The sequence below is a fragment of the Thunnus albacares genome, chromosome 17 (assembly GCF_914725855.1).
Source record: "Thunnus albacares chromosome 17, fThuAlb1.1, whole genome shotgun sequence".
NCBI classification, from domain to species: Eukaryota; Metazoa; Chordata; class Actinopteri; order Scombriformes; family Scombridae; genus Thunnus; species Thunnus albacares.
Window position 1 is genome coordinate 14,813,993 of NC_058122.1, and position 20,522 is coordinate 14,834,514.

General features: G+C 41.2%; 1 protein-coding gene across 2 annotated transcripts in view; it reads right to left on the reverse strand.

Annotated features, from left to right (window-relative positions):
- The window catches only part of cep112 (centrosomal protein 112), a 100,273-nt gene that overhangs the window by 62,196 nt on the left and 17,555 nt on the right, over positions 1–20,522 (reverse strand). For both annotated transcript variants that reach the window (XM_044332200.1, XM_044332201.1), the window contains 9 exons: positions 15,103–15,189; positions 12,367–12,466; positions 11,796–11,914; positions 11,118–11,261; positions 6,927–7,081; positions 6,544–6,673; positions 6,323–6,415; positions 6,050–6,109; positions 4,780–4,859 (listed from right to left, as the gene is read on the reverse strand). In XM_044332200.1, coding sequence (XP_044188135.1) covers positions 4,780–4,859; positions 6,050–6,109; positions 6,323–6,415; positions 6,544–6,673; positions 6,927–7,081; positions 11,118–11,261; positions 11,796–11,914; positions 12,367–12,466; positions 15,103–15,189 — 968 coding nt within the window. The remainder of the gene's footprint in view (positions 1–4,779; positions 4,860–6,049; positions 6,110–6,322; positions 6,416–6,543; positions 6,674–6,926; positions 7,082–11,117; positions 11,262–11,795; positions 11,915–12,366; positions 12,467–15,102; positions 15,190–20,522) is intronic.

Genomic DNA, 20,522 nt, shown 5'->3' on the forward strand with positions numbered 1-20,522 from the left:
TGAGCATGAAGCTTTTCATTATTCAAGATCCATACCTCCACCTGCTCCTGCACTTCAGCTCTAACTGCGGCTGCCTAGCCTCCACTAGGCTACCACTGGTCCCTCTCTGGACCACTACCACCACCCCTGCCTCCCTCCATCTCTCCTGTCATGGGAGAGGAATGCTGAGAAAGATAAGACCACTTCAAAGACACACACACAGATGCACAAGGTATGCACACACACACACACACGAAAGAACATATTGGATGCATCACACACCTTTAAGAGTAGAGGAGCACTATCTCATGCATGCATGTGGGCACAAATACTATGAAAGAGACAAACAATGAAAACACAAAGACAGACACAGTCTGCCAAAATTGCTGTTTTACTTCTCAAAGGCTGACTATGAAATCAAATTAGGCCTTGCTTGACGGTGTGATACCTAGGAAATCTGATGTGTACACAAAAAACCAAACAAAAAACAAACAAACATGAATTACAATAGAAAAGAAATAAACCGAGTGAGCACAAGAGTTGGTGTAAATGCTGGGATAAATATACACACCGTGACACATCCCATCCATGACAGCAGGAGTGTGTGCACAGGTTTGGACAAGAACTCACACAACCGGTGTGTAGCCACTCGTAAAGGTGAGCCAACTTTCTCTCCAGCTGCCTGAAGTAGAAGCGGTTTCTGCCACTCCAAACTGTAAACCATCAAACTGAGCAGAAGTTACTGCTGAGACACAGTCAGAGTTGCTACAACTCATGCACCACACCTTAGCAGGCACATGGTTTTGATAAAGCCAGTTGGGTGCCAAGCAGCAAGAAGAGGGAATGGAATGGTATGGAGGGGAGCACGGAAAAAAAAAATATGACAGCCTCTTCACGGAGAGAGAAATACCATATTCTACAAATAGACCAGCTGTTTTTCTTTTTCCCTACTTTAACCATTCAGGTGATTTTCTGATGTTTTTAAATTGTGATTTGGAGGTCATTGTTGCGAAGGAAGGCAAGCTGTTCCCCAGATGAGCTCCCTCTACCCCCCCCCGCCCCCCCTTTTCTGTGGTGCATCTCTCCATCTCTATGCTAATGCCCTGTAATGATCTGAGGCACGTTGGGATGAAAGAAGAGGAGAAAAACTTGTTCTCTACACAGCTTTGTAGTGCTTTCTGTTGTTGTTGCTATAGTAACACAGACCTGGAATTCAAATTGACGCAGCAATGCTTATTTGCATGGCAGGACAGGGTGATTTTCTTTTTGTACTAGAAAGAAAGAGTGGGTGTAAACCATGGAAGGAAAGGGGTGTGGACAACAACTATATATGCTAAATATGAAAAATGGAAATCAGAACTGCCGACATATTCAGCACTGCAAATAAACTAAGCACAAAATATTTTAAACATTTTATAAATAGATTCATGTTGATATACCTTGAACAGAACGTAGCGCGGATCAACATGCACACATCAAATACACATCGTAACACACCATACATACCACACAGTGTCTGGCACATGGAAGGCATGTTGAGCAGTTCTACTTGTTTAATTTTATCATCCATCCTCCCATCTTCACACACACACACACACACACACACACACACACACACACACACACACACACACACACACACACACACACACACACACACACACACACACACACACACACACACACACACACCCCTGCGTGCGGTCTTGCTTTGACTTTGAAGTTCTCCTGGATCGCCTTTAAAGGCCCTCAGTGTTGCCACGGCAGCAGGCAGGTAGCAGACATCAAACTGCTTAGTAGTGTGTGTGTGTGTGTGTATGTATGAAGCCTGAGTACTTAATTAGCTAAGAGCCTGATGGGCCACTTGCCGTTTCTCAGTGTTTAACACTAAACGAGGGAATGACTGGCTCGTTACTGATACTAACAACAAGGATAATTTATGCACAAACGGATCTGTCTGCTGTGTTTAAGCTTGTCCTCTGTTGCCAGGCTGACAATGACAAGCACAAACAATAAGCAGGCACAACCATCAATGTCCCTTTGCAATCTTTACACTGAATACTAAATGCTGTAAAACTGGAAAATTTGTTTTCGTGTTCCTTCACATTGTCACAAACCCAAAGCAACAGTAATAGTAACCACATTCTACAATTTAAGACAATGTCTTCCTCACGAAAAAGATGTATCCTTCTTTCACAGAGACATGTTGGGTTAAGACACAAAGTGCCTTGGGGTCATCGATGAGGACTCAAGAAAAAGCAAATACATCCACGAACAATCCATTCCTTTTAATTCATTGCTTCTGCCTGGGTTGCTATTATATTGTGACAAACAGCTGAAACCCCTCAAGGGAGGTGATGGCACTGTGACTGGAGTTGGCTGTGTATGGCTGGAACTGGAGCTGAGGTTGTTGAATGGGCTGAGCCGGTGTTGTGTTTAATTGTGCAGAACACATTCTGGCTTCACCAAGGAAACTGTAATCTGCTTGTGACCAAATAATGTTGTCCTGTATGGGATTAATTACTCAGTGGAATGTACTGACTGGCTGGCTGGTTGGTTGGCTGATTGGCTGGAGTCTGTTGAAGTCTAGGCTGTCAGCACCGTCTGCTCATATAGTATTGGAGGGAAAGGGAGTGATAGAGCTAAAGGGTAAGAGTAGGAAGTAGAGGGGTGTCAGCAAACGGTTCCTATTTACACACCCAGCAGACAAAGAGCTATATAAACATTCATTTGGAGGTGTGTTTCTGGTCACCTGACAAATTTAGGTCTAATATTCACTATCCTTTTAACTCTGGTCTGGTCTCCAAGTCTACGTTCTGAGACTGAACCAAAACAGCAAAATTGTGAGCTGTAAAACCAAAACAAAGCATTTCTAAGCGATAAAAGCTCTGTAAAGCTGAGAGGAACTGCAGAGTGGGGTGATAATTGTCTGTGGACTCATCACTACGAGTAACGCCTCTCACATTACACGCTGGTGTTAATAAAAATGTTGATTAGTGCAGCTTTGACATATTTAATATAAAAGTATAAAATTACAATAATATTTTTAAAGGGCTCATATCAGGCACATTTCCAGGTCCATATTTATATTCTGGGGCTTTACTAGTATGTCTTTGCATGATTTACAGCATTTATCCAGCCCCTCAGTTCAGCCTCTGTCTGAAACAGGCCATTTCAGCTCCTGTCTCTTTGAGACCCCCCTCCATAAGAGCCCACTCCAGCTCCAAAGGCTACGTAAACAAACAGTAGTAGTTGGATTTCACGTCTTTTTCTCGTTCTTTACTTGAAACTGAAACTTCTCAAATATATCCGTACACATTTGAGCCTGAATCTGATCCGAAATATGCGAGTGAACAACGCAAACAACCCATGGAACAACCTTAGCAACAAAGGCTACCAACGGATGGCTGTTTGTGGGCAGACGCGAACAATGTGATGTCATCATGAGGAGGAAATAAAGATGACATTGCAAACAAAGAGCTCAGAGCAGGCTGAAGTCTGGGCTTTTCATTTGCAGGGGAGCATCTTTTCATATGTTCACCTTACGTTTTGGACCATTGACCATGTTTAACTTAGACATCCAACATCATCACCCTGTCCCCTTTAAATTTATGCTGGATGATTTTGTCAAACTCGATCCTGTTTTTGCTTTGATCTATTATATATTTCATCATATCTCACATCTGCAGTATGCAACATACTACATGTTATAGGCCATTGGTATTTTCCAGTTCATTAGTTTAGGCAGTGTTTGATTTATATAGTAGGAATACAGTAGGTTTGCTAGTTTCCTCAAGACAACACAAATGCCTATTGAATGCAAAAGCTCTGATCTTCTCATCACGGTTGCCAGGCTCTCAACTCTAACAGTACTACTCGCAGTTATAAAAAAAGATCAAAGAGAGCGGTGCAAGGGTTGGCTTGTTAAAGTCAAACTCCACCTTAAATCAGAATTCATACACACTGTTCTTATGATCAAAGAGTTAAGTCAGTAGACATAAACAACTCTCTAATAAAGTTTGAAGCCACAAAGTCAAGGCTCCAGCGTGTGATACTAATAATTGTAAAGTAAATATCATGCTCCACAAACATTATATATGTTGGAATTTTCATGACCAAAAGGGACAATTCGACTACATACATTAGAAGGTGTTTATGTTTTGAAGATATTATTAGATTTTTGAAAAAAATGCGTCTGTACACTTTCACGTTTGCACACACGTCTTACTCTGAAGTCTCCCTGACTGTATTCATTTCTATTCCATCTGTAGGATTTATTGCTGCAGCTCACAATCTTTGTCAACTGCGTACATCTGCAAAACACACACACACGCACATTTACAAAACTGGCTGACATGCTGACGGTGTGTCTTAAACCATCATGTCAAACACTTGGCTAGAAAGGAAAGAGGAGGACCACACACAGAAATACTGATTTTAGAGTTTACAGATTTGATTATTGCATAAATTCGAGGATAAATCAGAATATATAGTGTCTATTGGTGCAGCTATTTGTATTCAGAATAGGGTGGTGTTTTGGGCAGTGTGGTTGATGAAAGCATAGTGTCTTCCTTTTGAATAAAAAAATGGCTGCTGAGGAATTTAATACCAAAGATAATAAATGTACAGCTGTAGCATGAGACAATCTGATTCAGACTCTAAATGTAGTTTGAAGCTGTGTTTTAAAATACAGTATATTTGTGTACTAATTCTATAATACGTACGAAATAAAAATATTTGTTAGATTCAACATTGACACTTTTAAAAACTTTCACAGTGGTTTGGCCTTTTACAATGTACCTGAGTGCATCTTCCAGTTTGGCTATCTTCCTCTTAGCTTCTGCTCTCTCTCTCTCTGCCTCACTGTGGGTTGCCAAAACCTGAGGGTTAGAGTAAAAGAGGGAGAGAGAGAGAGAGAGGTATAAGTGAGTTCAAGAGCAGACACCATCAAACATCACTCAGCAAAACTTTCCTGCCTGTGACCTTGTGCATCTGGTCTCGTCTCTTCTCTCTATCACCCCATCAAAAGTACCATCTGAGCCTATCCGTCTGCATGGAGGGCCTCTCACTCTGGATCTATGGCGGCCACATGGGCCTTTCTTATGTCCAGATGCCTTACTGTGCCCTCCTTCATGTGTTTCATTTACCACTCCTGAGGAGTGAAAAGGGGATTTTTTTTTTAGGTGAAAAAAAAGGAAAATAGATGACTGAGTCCTCTGTCACATTGTTTTCATCTCCAGTCACCTTGCATAAGGAAGAAGGAGACAAAAAAAAAGTGGAAAAAGTTGTGTTCTTGTTGATTTTGATGAAAACAAGAGCACATCAAAATTACACTACTGGCATTTGTCTAGAGATGGTTGATTGAAATTCTCCCTGACCCTGAATAAAGTGCACAGAGGCCTGCTAAGTTCTTGCAGGTGTATATCAGCCAGAGGGGCCCGGGTACATATGCCAGCCTGCTACCAATACACACACACACACACACACACACACACACACACACATACATTATAAGTGTGGCACTTTGAAGATGACCCAGGTGCAGTGAGGTCTTTAAACCTGATCTTCACCTAAGAAGTCTGGTCTGGTCTGGTCGGGCTCAGATCATTAACAATGGCTTCTGTACTCTATGGTTTATGACTGTCCTATTGCTTTGAAGAGGGTCTCTCAGAAGTAAAGAACTCAGTGCAGGGGCAATTAAGTGTACACCCTGGTATACTAAGAGTACATACCTCAGACAGACAAACGTCTCCCTTTAAATGTATTCTGCTAACTGACTCTACATGTTTATCTGAATTTGCTTATAGCTCCATTCTCAACTCTCTTTCCATGATTAGCCTTATGCTAAATTACAAAAATCCTGTTCACTTCTCTGTCCAGTACATCTACCTGTTAATCGCGGCACTGATTTTACGAGAACAGACGTAAAATCTAAAAGTAAGGGGGAACATGTGACTCCCGGCTTTGATCTCCACTAATCACTTTGTCCAGGGCTGTTTTAATGCAACAAAGACAAAATCTATGGAACTCAGTGGATCCGTTTTTCCCAGAAGGAGCAAGTATACACTACCTTTTTCTCACAGTTGATCTGCAGTTCGTCTTTTTCCTGCTGAAACTTTATCTCTTGATCCTGAAAGGAAGAATAGTTGCATGATATGACAAAGGTGATACTGTGTCAAACATAAACAATGTGTTGTTCAGACACACGTCCAAAAAGACAAGCCCATTCTAAACACTTCCTTAGCTGGTATTGCCACAGTGCCAAATAAAACAGACACATGCAAACAGAAAGGCACGTGCACATATACACATTAAAATATGCTGCTAACATCAACCAGCATACCCTAAATTGTTTCTGTCTGTGATGTTCACTGTCCAAGAGCTGCTGTTTGAGCTGTGCTACAGTTTTCTCAAAGTCCTCCATCACCTCAGAGGCCTGGAAGAGAGAATAAAAGAGGACATTTATAGATGGCTAAAATTGGTAAAAAGTTTGGTATTTTGTATAACTTAACAATATATTCAGCACGTTGGTAAGAGGAGTACTGTGCAATGTGTAAAATGGACCTTAGCAGCAGACAGAGCATGCTCCTGATGTAAGTGGCTCATGTCAGTCTCGTGTTTGGCTTGGAACTTCTGCAAGGTCTCCTCGAACTGCTCGCTCTGCTGCTCCTTCTCTTTCTGCAGGACCATAATTCTGTAGACAATAAAGAGCATGACAGTGCAGTTAATACACACGCTGACATGTCCCTATTCCAACATCACAAATTACATCATGAGTCACTTGTCTGCCTGTTGCTATAGTTTTGTCTCAGCACATTTAAACGATTTCTTGGATACCTTACATGTACCTTGATTATAATAAAAAACATTATTTGATAATGATCCTTAAAATCTCAAGCAGCTCTTTTATCCTTCTCTATTTCACTTCATGTCAAACGGCTCCTGACCGTCTGTTGGCCTCCTGTAGTTCGGCACTGATGGATGCAACGTGGATCTCCAACTGTGCCTTCTCCTGCGTCACCTTCTGACGCAGCATGTTGCCCTTCTCCACCTCCACAGACTGCTGCTTCACCCGCAGCTCCAGCTCACGCACCGTTTGCTCCTGGACCACAAGGATACACGTATACCAATAAACCATACAGCTTGGACCACTAAAGGCAGTAGCCTGAGAAAATGTCATGGGTCACAGACCTGCATGCTCCCATAGTGAAATCAGATACAGAAGTCTGTTTTATACCAATATGGAAGAATGTGGCTGACAATGTAGCTGACAGCCCCTCTGACTTGATCTGTAAATCTTTATAAACACTCATTCTAAAATTATTTTATAAAAAAATGTAAAATAAAAATAATAAAAAAAACATCAAAAGCAAAAACATATTCTCTATACAAACTGTACCAATGGTCAAACCAATAGAAACCCTTTCACTTGCTTGCTACAGAGGGTAAGATCTTACCAAGTGAAAATGTTCTAAAAGACACCTGATGTTTTTTTTATCTCTGTTTTGCTCTTTCAGTCTACAAAAACTCAAGTGCAGCAGTTTCTGAAGTCAGCTGCTGTGCCTTTGAAAAGTTTCTGGAGCTGTAACTCCAAGCTACTATTTCACCTTGTTGCCCTTATTCTGACTTTTGGATCAACTCATGGAAATACAAGTTTAAAGAGGACTTTTTTTCATTTGGAAATTTTTATTATTATTTACCTGTAAAAAGGTCAAATGTAATGATGTCTGTATATTAGTAACATGCCTCACATATGAGCATACCGTTATGATGGACTTGTTTCTTTGAAGGCAGCAAGTAACACTTGACAATAAGTAAATTCCAGCTGAAACTAAATGATCAAAGTCTCAACTGCTTAAATGGCACAGTTTTTGACCACTTGTGGTGCCGTGGAGCAACATTTTGATCCGCATGTCACTGTTTTGTTTGTATCTCATGTTCTAACAGTACACACACAAGGACGTAATGCACACGCATGGAGGTTATATAATACACTCTGGTGAAAGCACAGTAATGCAGATGTGTATTTGAAAATGGAAATGGAAACATAATGGACACAGTAGATTTATAATGTATATACTATAGACGGCTCTGACATCTAATGTTTTTAGGATATTCTAATAAATGTTGCAAACATCTCATCAATTGTTAGCTGGGCCTGCATGTCAAATTGCAAAATATGTTGGTAAATAAAACTGGTTTCACACAATTCCAAATATCAAGAGTAGGTGGCAGTAATGTGCTGTAAAGTAAGGAATGTGGCGATAAAAGCAGTGCGCTCGGTATGTTTGTTGAGGATACACAGTGCATTTGATTAATGTACCAGAAAACGCCACTGTATACCTTTAACTCCTTTTCAAAAAACCTGAATCAATGTTCATATACTGTATGTTAAGGCTGAAATTAAGTTACTTCACCGTATACTAACATTACTGAGTGATTTCACTCGCGTTACTGAATGTCAAGCACTCAATCAGGATCATGATTTTCAATAGAGATGATGATCAAAGTCCAGCCGATGCAGACAGGTTCTTCCGGCACTGTTTTGATGAAAAGAAACGTTCCCTCTCTGCATACTGTCCCCCAGCATGTGTGTCTTTGTGTGTGTGTGTGTGTGCATATGACAGCATGGAATGCAGTGTGGGCAGACTGATAAAGGCGATGACGGGACCCTGATTAAAGATGGAGCGTGCTAGTCGATCTAGATGATGACAGAGGCTGGCGATGACAGGAGGTAGAATGATTGGAGAGGAGGGAGCGGTGTGTTTGAAAAGCGCAGCGCCCGGTAAGGCTGGTGAGAGAGGTTTTTTTTTTGGTCTTTGTGTTAGCAATGTAGGGTGCTAAGAAAAGGAACAAGGGGCCTGTGTTGTGCCTGGACGCGTGCTGACACTTAGCTCTCTGGCAGGAGATGAGAAGAAGCACCTCTCCACACTGAAGCTGGAATGGGCACACCTGGACACACTCAGTGGGAGCAAATTACGTCCCTTAATTAGGTGTCAGAGAAGGAGAATTACTAGGTGTGAAGTGCAGCTACATTATGAGCCCCGCTCCCCTTCAGAGATTTCAAAGTGATAAAGCCTTTGATGATTAAAAAAACATGTAATTCGTAACAAGAAAGTAATATAGAGTGATGGATAACATTTTACAGTTTTTGTATCAGAACTAAGGCCAGCAACTGGAAGATAGCCTTCGTCACTCATCTCCTGAGGCTTGGCCGGCTGTGTGTATGCATGCATGTTGTGTTTCTTGAGGAGGAGCAGCAAGTGGAGGTGAAAGTCTGACAGGAGACAAAAAAATGAGACAGGGTGGACTCTGGAACTGAGGAACATGTGTTGAACACTCCTGCTTTAGTTTGTTCAGTCTTGTTTTACTATGATCGTTACTGGGGATGCACAGATACGGTTCTGTTTGAAACCAGTTGAAACCACACACAACGGATGATACCATTATACATTTTTGTACGACGCTAATGCTTTGGGGTGATTTAAGTGTACTGACGATTCTGGTGCTAATTTTGCAGTTTTGTGACATACTCCTCAATAAAAAAACATAACAAATTGCTAGTTCAACAATTATTAGCAATAAAAGATAAAGCAATATTGCTGCTAGTTCATCTATAACCACTAGACAATATTGATCATGTCTTCATTATCCATTTAGATATGGACATGCATGGACTACAGTCAAGAGTTTGGCTGGGGCAATACCGAGGCAGATACCAGCTTGTCTTTATTTTCAAACACCTACTCAGTCACTCTATCTGCTCTGCCCTGTGCACAGATAACGTCCAAAAATAACAACATCTGACATATCTGTAAGTCCCTTGTGAGATTTTTGATCTGCGTTGGATCGAAATCCAACCAGGTAGCGATGGGCAGATGAACATTCTTCATTTCACTGTTATTAACTAGATTCAGTGTGCTGTATTTGAATGAGTATGAATCATGAATCGGAGTTTGTCTTGGCTTGCATGCTTGACATGTGAACCGAGCGAACCTTTCACATTGCGAACTGGGTATGAACTTTTGTTAGCATCTAAATCTCCCCCTCATAGTTGGTATGGTACATATCACATGCTCAAAGCTAGCTCCTCACTACCGGGTCAAAGACACGGAGGACTGAAGCACAAAATGTCAGCATGTTAGATAATCTCAGGTCTTCTGACTGATATATTCAAGGCTTTATAGTCCTACAACTAACTACAACAAGTCAACAGAGCAAGACAAAAAGTTTTGACAGTAAAAGAACACAAGACAACATTGATTCCAAAGACCACAGACCAAGAGGTGCTGTAGTCACTTCCTGAGATAAAGTCCACTTTGAACATCCTATGCTAGGCGTGTGTGTGTGTGTGCGTGTGTGTGTGTGTGTGTAGGTCAGCCCAAACTAACAGCAGGAGAGCAGCTAATTTGCAATGACAGAGGGCTCTTTTCATTTTCTGGGGCCTTGTCTGTCCTTAATTATTAAAAAAGAGGGGCCTTACCACCAGCCCTGCACTGTCCAGTGTTTGATGCCTCTTAAATGTGGGCCTGCTGACAGATTAAGGCCAGAAGCAATATGTGTGTATGTGTGATATGTATGACAGCTCATGAATGCTGATATTGATAACAATACTATTTATGAAGCATTGCATTCATCTGGCCTCTGGTGTTTGTAATCCACATTAAAAGAAATGCGCACGATCCCACTTAAAACCAGAGTCCTTTCATATGACATCAAAGAAACGGTAGCTTTGGGAGGTGTGTGTATGCATGTGTGCACGCACGTCTCCGAGCACAGCCATGCGAAAGATTTAATACACACTCGGATCAAAGACTTTTATAAAGATGACAGATATACGATATGAGAGTCATTCTCGCCCAGAGGTTACAGGATGCCCTTCATTTGAGCCATGGAGTGGCATGGGTCACTGTTTCATAATGAGAGATATCACAGATGTATACACTTTCCTTAGTTCCCCTCCTTACTTTCCTCACTTGAGGTCTGGGTAAAGTAGAGTTTAAGCTTGATACCATTTGGGGAAAAGTTGTCTTTTATATATACAGAGGCTTTAAATAAGTGATGTGCTGTCAAATCTGGAGTTAAATTCAGCTTGATCAATATCTAAATTCTAAACACACGCACATTCCTGTACTCACGGTTGCTTGTGACCGAGCATTATATTCAGCCTCCATCTTAGCAAGCCTGAGGTTGGTGTCCTCCAGCAGCTCCTGGATGTTGTCAGTGTGTTTTTTCTGCAATTCAAACTTCTCCTGCTCCATCTCTGTGACAGCAGCATGCAGCTGGAAGGGCACGGAATAAGTACACATCAATAACAGATTTTTATCCATGACTACTTTGCTTCATTTCTTTTGCCACTCTTTCCCTTTTGTGCAAATCATCCTTTTCTTGTTTCACAAAATCCACTTCTTTAGACGTGCTTATTCAAGAGGAATAAACATGATTCGTATTTATTATTACATCTGAGAAAAATGTTCCACAAGGTTGCTCATCACATGCTAAGTGACCCTGAGAGAGTGGAAATTTCATTAGGATTTCATTGCGCCCCAACAGCTCAGTTAGCTAGAGCTATTAGGACAGGAGTGAAAACATAATTCATCCAGGGCAGAGAGTATTAATTTTTACCCCTAAACCCTACACTAACGGAAGCACGGCATGAAAGAATAAAGATTTTTTTCCTGACAGTGCGGCAGAGCCTGGCTGCTTGAAGCGAAGTCTGCGAATCTCATGCTATCAAACAGTCTTCCTCTGGCTCAGGGCTGCTTACAGGGGGTTGGGCTACAGAATATCCAAGCCCTTCAACTTTTCCCTCATACCTTCTTCTCCCACTCATTTTTCAGGGAGTCTGCGCTCTGATCCGACATCTTCTTCAGCTCAGCAATCTGCTTCTCTTTGCTCTCACAGATGACCTGGGATTCCCGCAGCACACTTTGAACTGCGGGGAGAGCGCACACACACACACAAACACACAAAGAGCAGTCAGGCCCTGCCTCGGGGTATGTACACAGATGGACACACACACACACAGACGGGTGTACAATCATGCTCATTGACGTACTGTCAGTAAATCAATGTCAATAAAGATATTGCTTCTATCAAATGGCCAGTAGAGTTTTTCTTTGCCAAGTTTATATGCTTTTCATCAGATGCTTTTAGAGACAGACTTGAGGAAGTGAGAAAGGAACAAGGAGGAGGAAATTAAGCATGAGGAAAGAGGCACACATTATGCAATTAACTTTTAGATTGAGCAGCACAGCTGGAGAACGTCACTCTACACCAGTGGAGTCTCTCATGGAATTGTATCTTTTTGGGCTTTTTACTCTGAGTGTTCTGAGACACTACTATAAACATCCTTCTAGTTAACCCTGCAATCCCGTGACCTCTCACCTTTCCTCTCCAGCTTATGGATCATCTCCTCTGATTCCTTCTGCTTGGCCCGGTACAGGCTCTTCATCTCTTCAATCTCACCGTTCTTTCGGTCCAGAATCTAAGCGAGAGGGGAGGGAGATTGTTTTTAACTGACACTGGGGAATATTTAGTGGGAATTAGCCAGCTTTTTTTGCTGATGAGAAAATTACTTTGGCATACAGTATGTTGGTTTTCCTTAAAGTGTCCCATAGCTTTTTACTTACCCCCAAACCTGTCATAGCTATCAAACAAAAGCCATCAATAGCCACATTTTCCATGCAGTTTATAGTCTGTGCTTACAATCTTCAGTCACATAGGCTAAATTTAAATGTACAATATGAGAACCGAATTCAATTCTTAAATTGAAATGTTTTTTTAAGACAGGAATGAACGACAACAACTAAATCTATAAGTAATCTAAAGTTACTGATGTTTCCTGATGCTGTAAAAGATTTATTTACATCAGTGACATTTGTGAACACAAGAAACCCTGTAGTTTATGATCATATGACAAACACACAAAATGCACATGCATTTAACTCTACAATTATGTATGCTTATTATCTGAAAAAATAATGTTTCGGTTACTTATATGGACACGGCACATTTTGTGCACATAATTCACTGTAAGCTGTGACAAGACTTCATGTTCCAGATGCATATCTATTCCTTAGGAGGCTACGATCTAACTGAGTAAAATGGCAACTGAGTGAGCCACCTGTGCTGAGGTGTGATGAGGTAACTGCATCTGCTTGCTGCTGCCATCTGTGTGTAATTAGTTAAATTAGACCATGGAGAGTTGGAGCTCCAGTATAAAAGGACAGTCTAGTACTCTCCATGTCGAGGGAGAAGTTGTCTTGGCTCAACTGTATCATGTGCATAATGTATATGCAGTATATGTACATGATGCAGTTGTCTCTACTGCTCACACATTCACAAGCGAGGTTTTAAAAGTGTAAACACATGTAATATTATGGTAAAATCCAGGCTTTAGTGTGCTGTATGAGTATGGTGAAGCAGTTATGCCTGTCAAGTCTCCTACTGTCACCTCAGCAAATTCTATTCTCTCATTCAAGTCAAATAATCTGGTAAAATGTTAGTCTAAAGCTCTTTTTAAGTGTAACTGATAATGGTATTAGGTATTACTTATCCAACTGACAACAGACTAGTCCAACAACAGATGATCCCCTGACTGTCCAGCTGAAATGGCAGCAAAATGTAAGAGTGGTTATTTTTTTTTGTTAAGAACTGAAGACTTTATCTTACTAGTATTTTGTTCTATCCAAGTGCACTTATTGTTAGGCCTGTCATCCTCTGCGGGAATGGGATGGGGGAGATGAAAGGAGGATGGGGTGGCTGGAGCAAAGTTCATACAACATTTAGGGATACCCATTTTTTCTCATTTCACCACACCAGAAAAGACACTGTTGGCTTTTTAGGGGTCTACCAGGCATGGCGATGACACAGTGTCAGGTCAAGGGAGAGTGCACTAGACGGTGAAAAATGACAGCTTTTAGGGTGCCCATTTTTGGCTTTTATAAGTCATCCTAATGCAGGGGGAATCCAGCCTGGCTGGCCACGGCTTTAACCAATACCACCAGTGAATGGAGTAAAGAGAACTGAACTGGGGAGGAAAAGACACTAACAAAATGTGGAGTTATAACATGAGTATACTTTCTGTGCATGCAGTGACACAGAAACAGATTTTACAATCAGAAATTATTGTGGCGTTTAAAAAAAAAAGAAGGACAAAATGTGTTTTTTCACCTGGGGTTACTCAGTAGTTTAGAACTACATACAGTGCTGGTCCACAACCATTAGCATACCACACTCAGGCCTGTTCTCCAATTACCCTCTCCATTTCGAAGTAGGGAAGGGGGTACAATGACCAGTAGTCCTTCAGCCGCCTATACATTATTCAAAAGGGGACTAATTAAAACTAAACCTTCCATCAGGCTCGTCAAGAGTGCACCCCTGGATCACTTCTCTTTGAAGCCATTAGAGGGAATACTGGGTAAATTTCTGAGGAAATTAAATTGGACATAACTCACAATCTGTATGTAATTAAAGAGAGAGAGGGGGAGAGAGAGCTAGCTGTCATCCTGTCTCTTGTCAAACACAAAGAAATGGGCATCTTAAAGTGGAGAGAAAATTTGAGTGTTTTTTTCTGTTTTATTAAAAGCTTCTGTCACAGCAGAGGAAAGTCATACGGAGGACCTGACAGATCCCAGGTGCTTGATCTGCAGCCTACCTGATGGGCACCTAGTGTGAAATAAACCATCTTTAAAGCTACTTTCTCTGGCTGACAAAGAGCTTTGAAGAGGTGATTATTTGCAGGACGGAAGAGGAGAGACTCGTTCTGTTCCTTTTCATTAGCCGCCAAGCAGAATCAAGAGTCAATGATGGGTATTGTAACAGTTTAACTAGTTGTCATGAGCACTCAAATTAGCAGATACAACAGTCCAGTTGCCCCTAACAACAAATGAGCGATTCATTTGAAAGTCTTTTTATGTCTGTTTATCCATATCAGCTGGAAACTGTGAGGATTCTGCAAACAGTTGTAAATTATACGGAGGCCATTTTACCGATAATTCAAGTACACTTGAAGTCACGGCTTTGAAGTCAAGAATTCGGTAACATCATTATACTTATTCACAACCACAACGGTGGCTGGTGCTGGCAGAGTATCCGCTACCTTTCAGTTTTAATTCTTACTTTCTCTACATCTGCATCGTGTCTCTGCTGCATCTTCAGTTTCTCTTCCTGGTGCTTGGCCTCCAGTACTTTGATCTTCATCTCAATCTGGAAACACATAGGAAAAACAAGACTATAACAACATGATTAACCCTCAAGTGACTCTGTTTTTATTTCCAAATCTGCTTGAGGGATGAAATATCATTTGTTACCAGGCAACATGAGCAACAAATTTTATTCTAGGAAGTTAAACACAGTTCTGTCATAACTTTTTCTTTCTTTTTTTTTTTTTTTTTTTAGAGAGATATGCCTCGGGAAAAAAAGAAACATTGTCATATAGAGTGACAGGATAACAGAGATAACATAAATCTGGATGAAAGAAGATACAGTGCACACAAGCACAGCTGATGATGAAATAAACCACATTAACATTTAAAAACATTTACTCATGCACAGAGCTTCAAAAACCAGAGTGGAGCTGAGATGTAACCAAATCTGTGTATGTGTGTGTGTGTGTGTGATACAATCTTCCGTCAGTATATAGTAAGCAGAACAAAGTGAAAGCCTGTGTGTTTGTGTGTGTGTGTGTGTGTGTGTTTGCTTCTGCATGCACATAACTGTTAAACGTGAAGAGAGCGGCTGTTTCATTTCAACAGTGTTTTCAGAGGATCAAAAGTTCAGCGTTGTCATGTGCATGTTGGAACAGATCTCCATGAGCCAGAGGGCTTCCCAGTCTTAGTCAATTAGATGACAAGCAGGTCTTTAGGCTTTTATATGACCAGGAAAATTGCAATTTATTATTTATCTTCTATGCTATTTTTACACAAAATGAGCAGTTAGTCTTAGTCATTACTGGAAAACAATTATTATTAAAGTCTGGCATCACAACAATATTCACAAATATGGCTTAGTCTGTGAACAGGGTTCCTTCTGAGTGACTGCATTTATCTGCAGAGGGACACTAATACCATATGACAGGTTTTTTAATATATTTAAACAACTATTTCTAACAGCCAGCTAAGAATTCCTTTAGTCAAGGACAGGCTAAGTAAATTTGTCTAACAAAAAAGTGTCCCTGTGAGGCTGTGATGCTCAAAAACTGTTGGATGGTGAAAACAGAGAGACAATTTTGCTTTTTTTCAGATCACTAGTGAGGAGAAAAAAGGTTAGCTTTTGCCTGAGGTTTATCCTCTGGTGGGCATGAAAGTTTTAAGATTAGCATGGCAGTTCTCCTTATTTTCTGGCCTGAGGGTGTTGCTAGAGGAGCTGTAGCACAGGCACATAGTCAGTAATGGGCCTGTGCAGCACTGGTCTACCCACATTACTCAGTGACCCACCCAGCCAAGCTTAATCAAAATACACTTTGTAACAATAAATATAAAAAAAATATATAAGGAAATAAATAAATATAAACTTGGGTTCATCTGCTGATTTATGTGGCATTTATGAACCACATTCACAGCCAAATTTGAATGTATTTCCCTGCATAGTCAAGAATGGAAAGGGAGATTTGGTTTTTCATAAGCTGACTGATACTGAAGCAACAATGGCTGCAGGCTATAATGAATGCACGAGGGATATGTTACATGTGCGATGTATGTCTAAGTTAACACTTCTGCTGTCTGGGTTTATGTTTGGTTTCCACTTTCTACAATAAAATAGTTCATTAACAGTGCCGTGTGCTGTAGAGCTGGTGCGCAGCTGGTCTCAACTGTGCAAATATACTGTATTTTAGGCTGGATAGGCCATTAAAGACGCTTTTTGTCCATACTGTTGTGTACAGCCTTTGTAGACTGATGCTCTGTTGGTTAAGCATGTCGGATAAGAGAGGTTTTGCTGTTATTGCCTTTGTGATGAAGAATGTTGCAAAGTAAACTGGTTGCTCATTTTTCAGTATTTGTTCTTTGTTCTTCTTCTAACTTTTCATAAGTCTGTTTTTCTGGGAAGAGATGGCCCACCCACTTTTGTATTGGCCCACCCAAAATACAATTTGTGCCTACACCACTGCTGTAGGATACTACTCATTGGCTGCTGACAGTAACAATAATAGCACAGTATTGGCTGAATCACACTGATCTTTTACACAACAATCATTCATTCTTAATTACACACAAGATTTTTCCGCTCACAAACACGCAACAGAAGGATGACTGTCCAGTCGCTTTGATGTCACTACTCATGTTTAGTCACTGTCTGTTCTGGTGTGTTAATCAACTCTGGAGCAGGGTGACAACGTTCTTCCTTTGAAAGTGTGGCTGAGTATGCGAGCATGTCGGTGGTTACCAACATCCCGAGGCTAGCTCTTGTTTGTTCTAGTCATCAAAACAATTAAGTAGAAAATTCCCACGGCATTACTTGGCACAGTCAAACCACATCAGATCCTTTCTTGGTGTAAATCAAAGGGAATCATCTGTGATGAGGCCAAAAATCAAAATATGGTGCAATTACAGTATGATATAAGTGTATAAATATTGATTCAATGCAATAAAGACATCAACCACGTAGTGTTATACTCATGCTTTGGAACTGAAATGGTGAAATCTATAAAACTTAGATTTTTAAGATGTCAGCAGTTCACTTTGGATGATGATTCTGAACCCCATTAAAAATAAGAGTATAACTAAGACACATAAATTGCCTTCAAGATGCCTCTCCTCATTAATGCTCGTGAGCTACATTTATACACTCTATCCTTGACAAAGCTGTTAAGTATTCTCTCTCTGTCTTCTGTCTCTTTACTTGATTTACCACCATTTCTTTTGCAATTGAGGGGACCAAAGGAGACCTGTCTGAGTAGAAAGGAGAAAGAAAGTGAAAGGAGGAGGGATAGAGAGAGATGGCAGTGATTGAAAAGCAGAAGAGTAAGTGGAGACCTGATTCTGCCGGCGCCCCAAAAACAATAATAATAATAAAAAAAAGCACATGTGGGGGTGTCACTTTCTCATTCTCTCTTCAAATGCTCTTTGGAGAAAGTTTGTCAAACTAGATCAGGGGCGTGTGAAAGGGAGGAGGAGGAGGAATGTCACACACCTAAGGCTTCTGAGGCACCTTCAATCAGCCCGACTGGGTGGTACAGCTTTTTTCCCTCTTCTCTTCTTCAGAGTTGTAGCTAGCGCTGTAAGATGCCATGTTTTTTGACACTTCGCTCTTGAAAGGATGAGAGGGTGGCAAGGAGAAAGGCGGTGCGGGGGGAGGGGGGGGGGGGGGGTGGAGGTATAAGAGAGGGAACGCAAGAAGAAAGATGGAAACAGTTGCTTTCTCTGCTCTCAAAACCAGCGCAGGGGTCAAGGCCTTTTTCCTCAGGGGGATGTGTTCACAAATCGTCTGCTAACTGTTTTTGGCTCCACAAAGCAAGGTTGCGATTGTGCTTCTACTTCGTCTTGCCTGAGACGTACAGTGTCCTGGTGCGTCTTTCATCCTCTGTAAACACAGATGTTCTAGGATAGTCTGTGTGCAGCGTTCTGCTATCTACTGAGGAGCAGCTAGATGCCATTTCCACACTTTGACAAGAAGTTAATTTACTATAGTATGTTCAGATAGCAAGGTTGGATTAAAACTTTGGCTAAAATTGAATCTCTGACATGAGAAAAAATAGTTTTAGAAGAGAGTGGCTCCAAACACAGAGTAAACAAATTTTTACTTGAAATTTCTATATGAAGTAATTAAATTAATATCATTGAGTACATCAAATATATAGAAGTCAAGGGCAGATGACAAAAATGCTTGAAATAGTAACTTTATCATTATGGAACACTGTTGGTCCCTTGTGTTTCCCAGCTTGCAGCACCATCTTGAAAGTCAAACTACAGAACTGGTCCCCTTTAAACTAGTAAGGCTCACTAGCTTGCTCTTTTTTAGCTTTGAAAAACGGATAAGACAGATAAGACAGGCTACGGCCTGCTAAATCACAGGCTGAGAGCTTCAGCTCCATCCCAGAGGATCCTCAGATTAGAGAGACTGCATCATTATGGCATTGGAAAGTAAAGGGGTCTGATTCCAAGTCAGGGGCCTATGACCATTAGAGTGTGACTGCTTGACACTAACACACTCATCTACCACTCTGTGCCGGCTGCCAATAATCCCTCAGGTCAAGTACCAAGGGGGAAGTTTGAAGACAGCATGCGTACACTCACACAGATCTCTAAGAAAGATGGGGTGCTTTAATCAGTCTGCTCCTTCTGTTATCACATGACTCCGGCCTATAGCGAAGCTTGACTCATCAGTCGCCATATAATTGAATTTCCAAATAAAAGGCCCAGCCCTCGTGATGCTGAGCACTGCTATGGTGTCCTGAAGGATTAGCAGGACTTCACTGCTCCTGCGAGAGATTTTCCACAACTCCCTCATAAGCAAACATTCTGCGTAAGCTAAGTGAGTCCAAGCAAAGGCAGCTTGTGGTGAAGTTTCTCAGCTGCCGCTCATTGTTCCATAGGAAAAGAACAGTCAGCATTCTTATCAATGCAGTCTGTAGCTTAGCGTGAGGATGAGCTTGGTGTGAAAGCTGAGATGTTCGTTAAGCCGGCGCCAGCTTGATGACATGTGGCGTGTATAATGCTTTAACCCTGGGTAAATTTTCAACTAGGCTTTTGGGATTAAAGGGAAGTGATGTCACTGTGATTTCCTAGACTGGGCCCAGACACCCATGCTGCAGGGTGGGACAATTCTTCCATGGTTCTACAAAAAACCTTAATGTGGCTATTGAAGATGAGATAAGGTAGGATTGTTGACTTAGGTCACCTCTGTAGGGAAATACTGCATGTGGGTGTGTGTGTGGTCACAGCTGTATCTTGTGGCATTCAGAGCTCCTGAAATCCATCTAACACTCATTTAATTGCTAATCGTGACTCAAGAAAAAAAAAAACTCAAAGAAAAAAGGGCTTCATAATCGCAGGTCATAAACCACAGACCTATCAAGATTCTACTTTTACAGGGCAGAGGGTAGGGACGATAGGGGATTCCCAGAACCTAACAATGGGAGTTCAAGAGGAGTTTCTGCATAACCTCCTTCTAAATAGCATGAAAAAGTATAAGCAAAGTCTGCCGGCAATGACTTCTATAAGTCTTTGAGGAATTAAAGGTTTTTCGCTACATCTTTATTTCCATTCTATTTAAAAAAATCACCTCTGTATAAGGCTGAGGAAAAAAAAGCAATAGTAGTAGTAGTAACAGTAGTAGGCCAACAGCACAAACCTAAAACTCCAGTTCTGCACCATTTCCTCTCATTTCCCAACGTGTCCCTCCCAATGTTTCTCTGTGACTTTCCTGAATTGGTTCCCATATTGCCAGTTTTCTGGTCTCAGTGGAAATGACAGACCACTTTAGTTTCCTACAGCTTCTCTCCAAAAAATCTACGCTCTGATTCAAGGCTTATATCAACCTACATACACAGTATCTTAAACACACACACACACACACACACACACACACACACCACTGCTTGA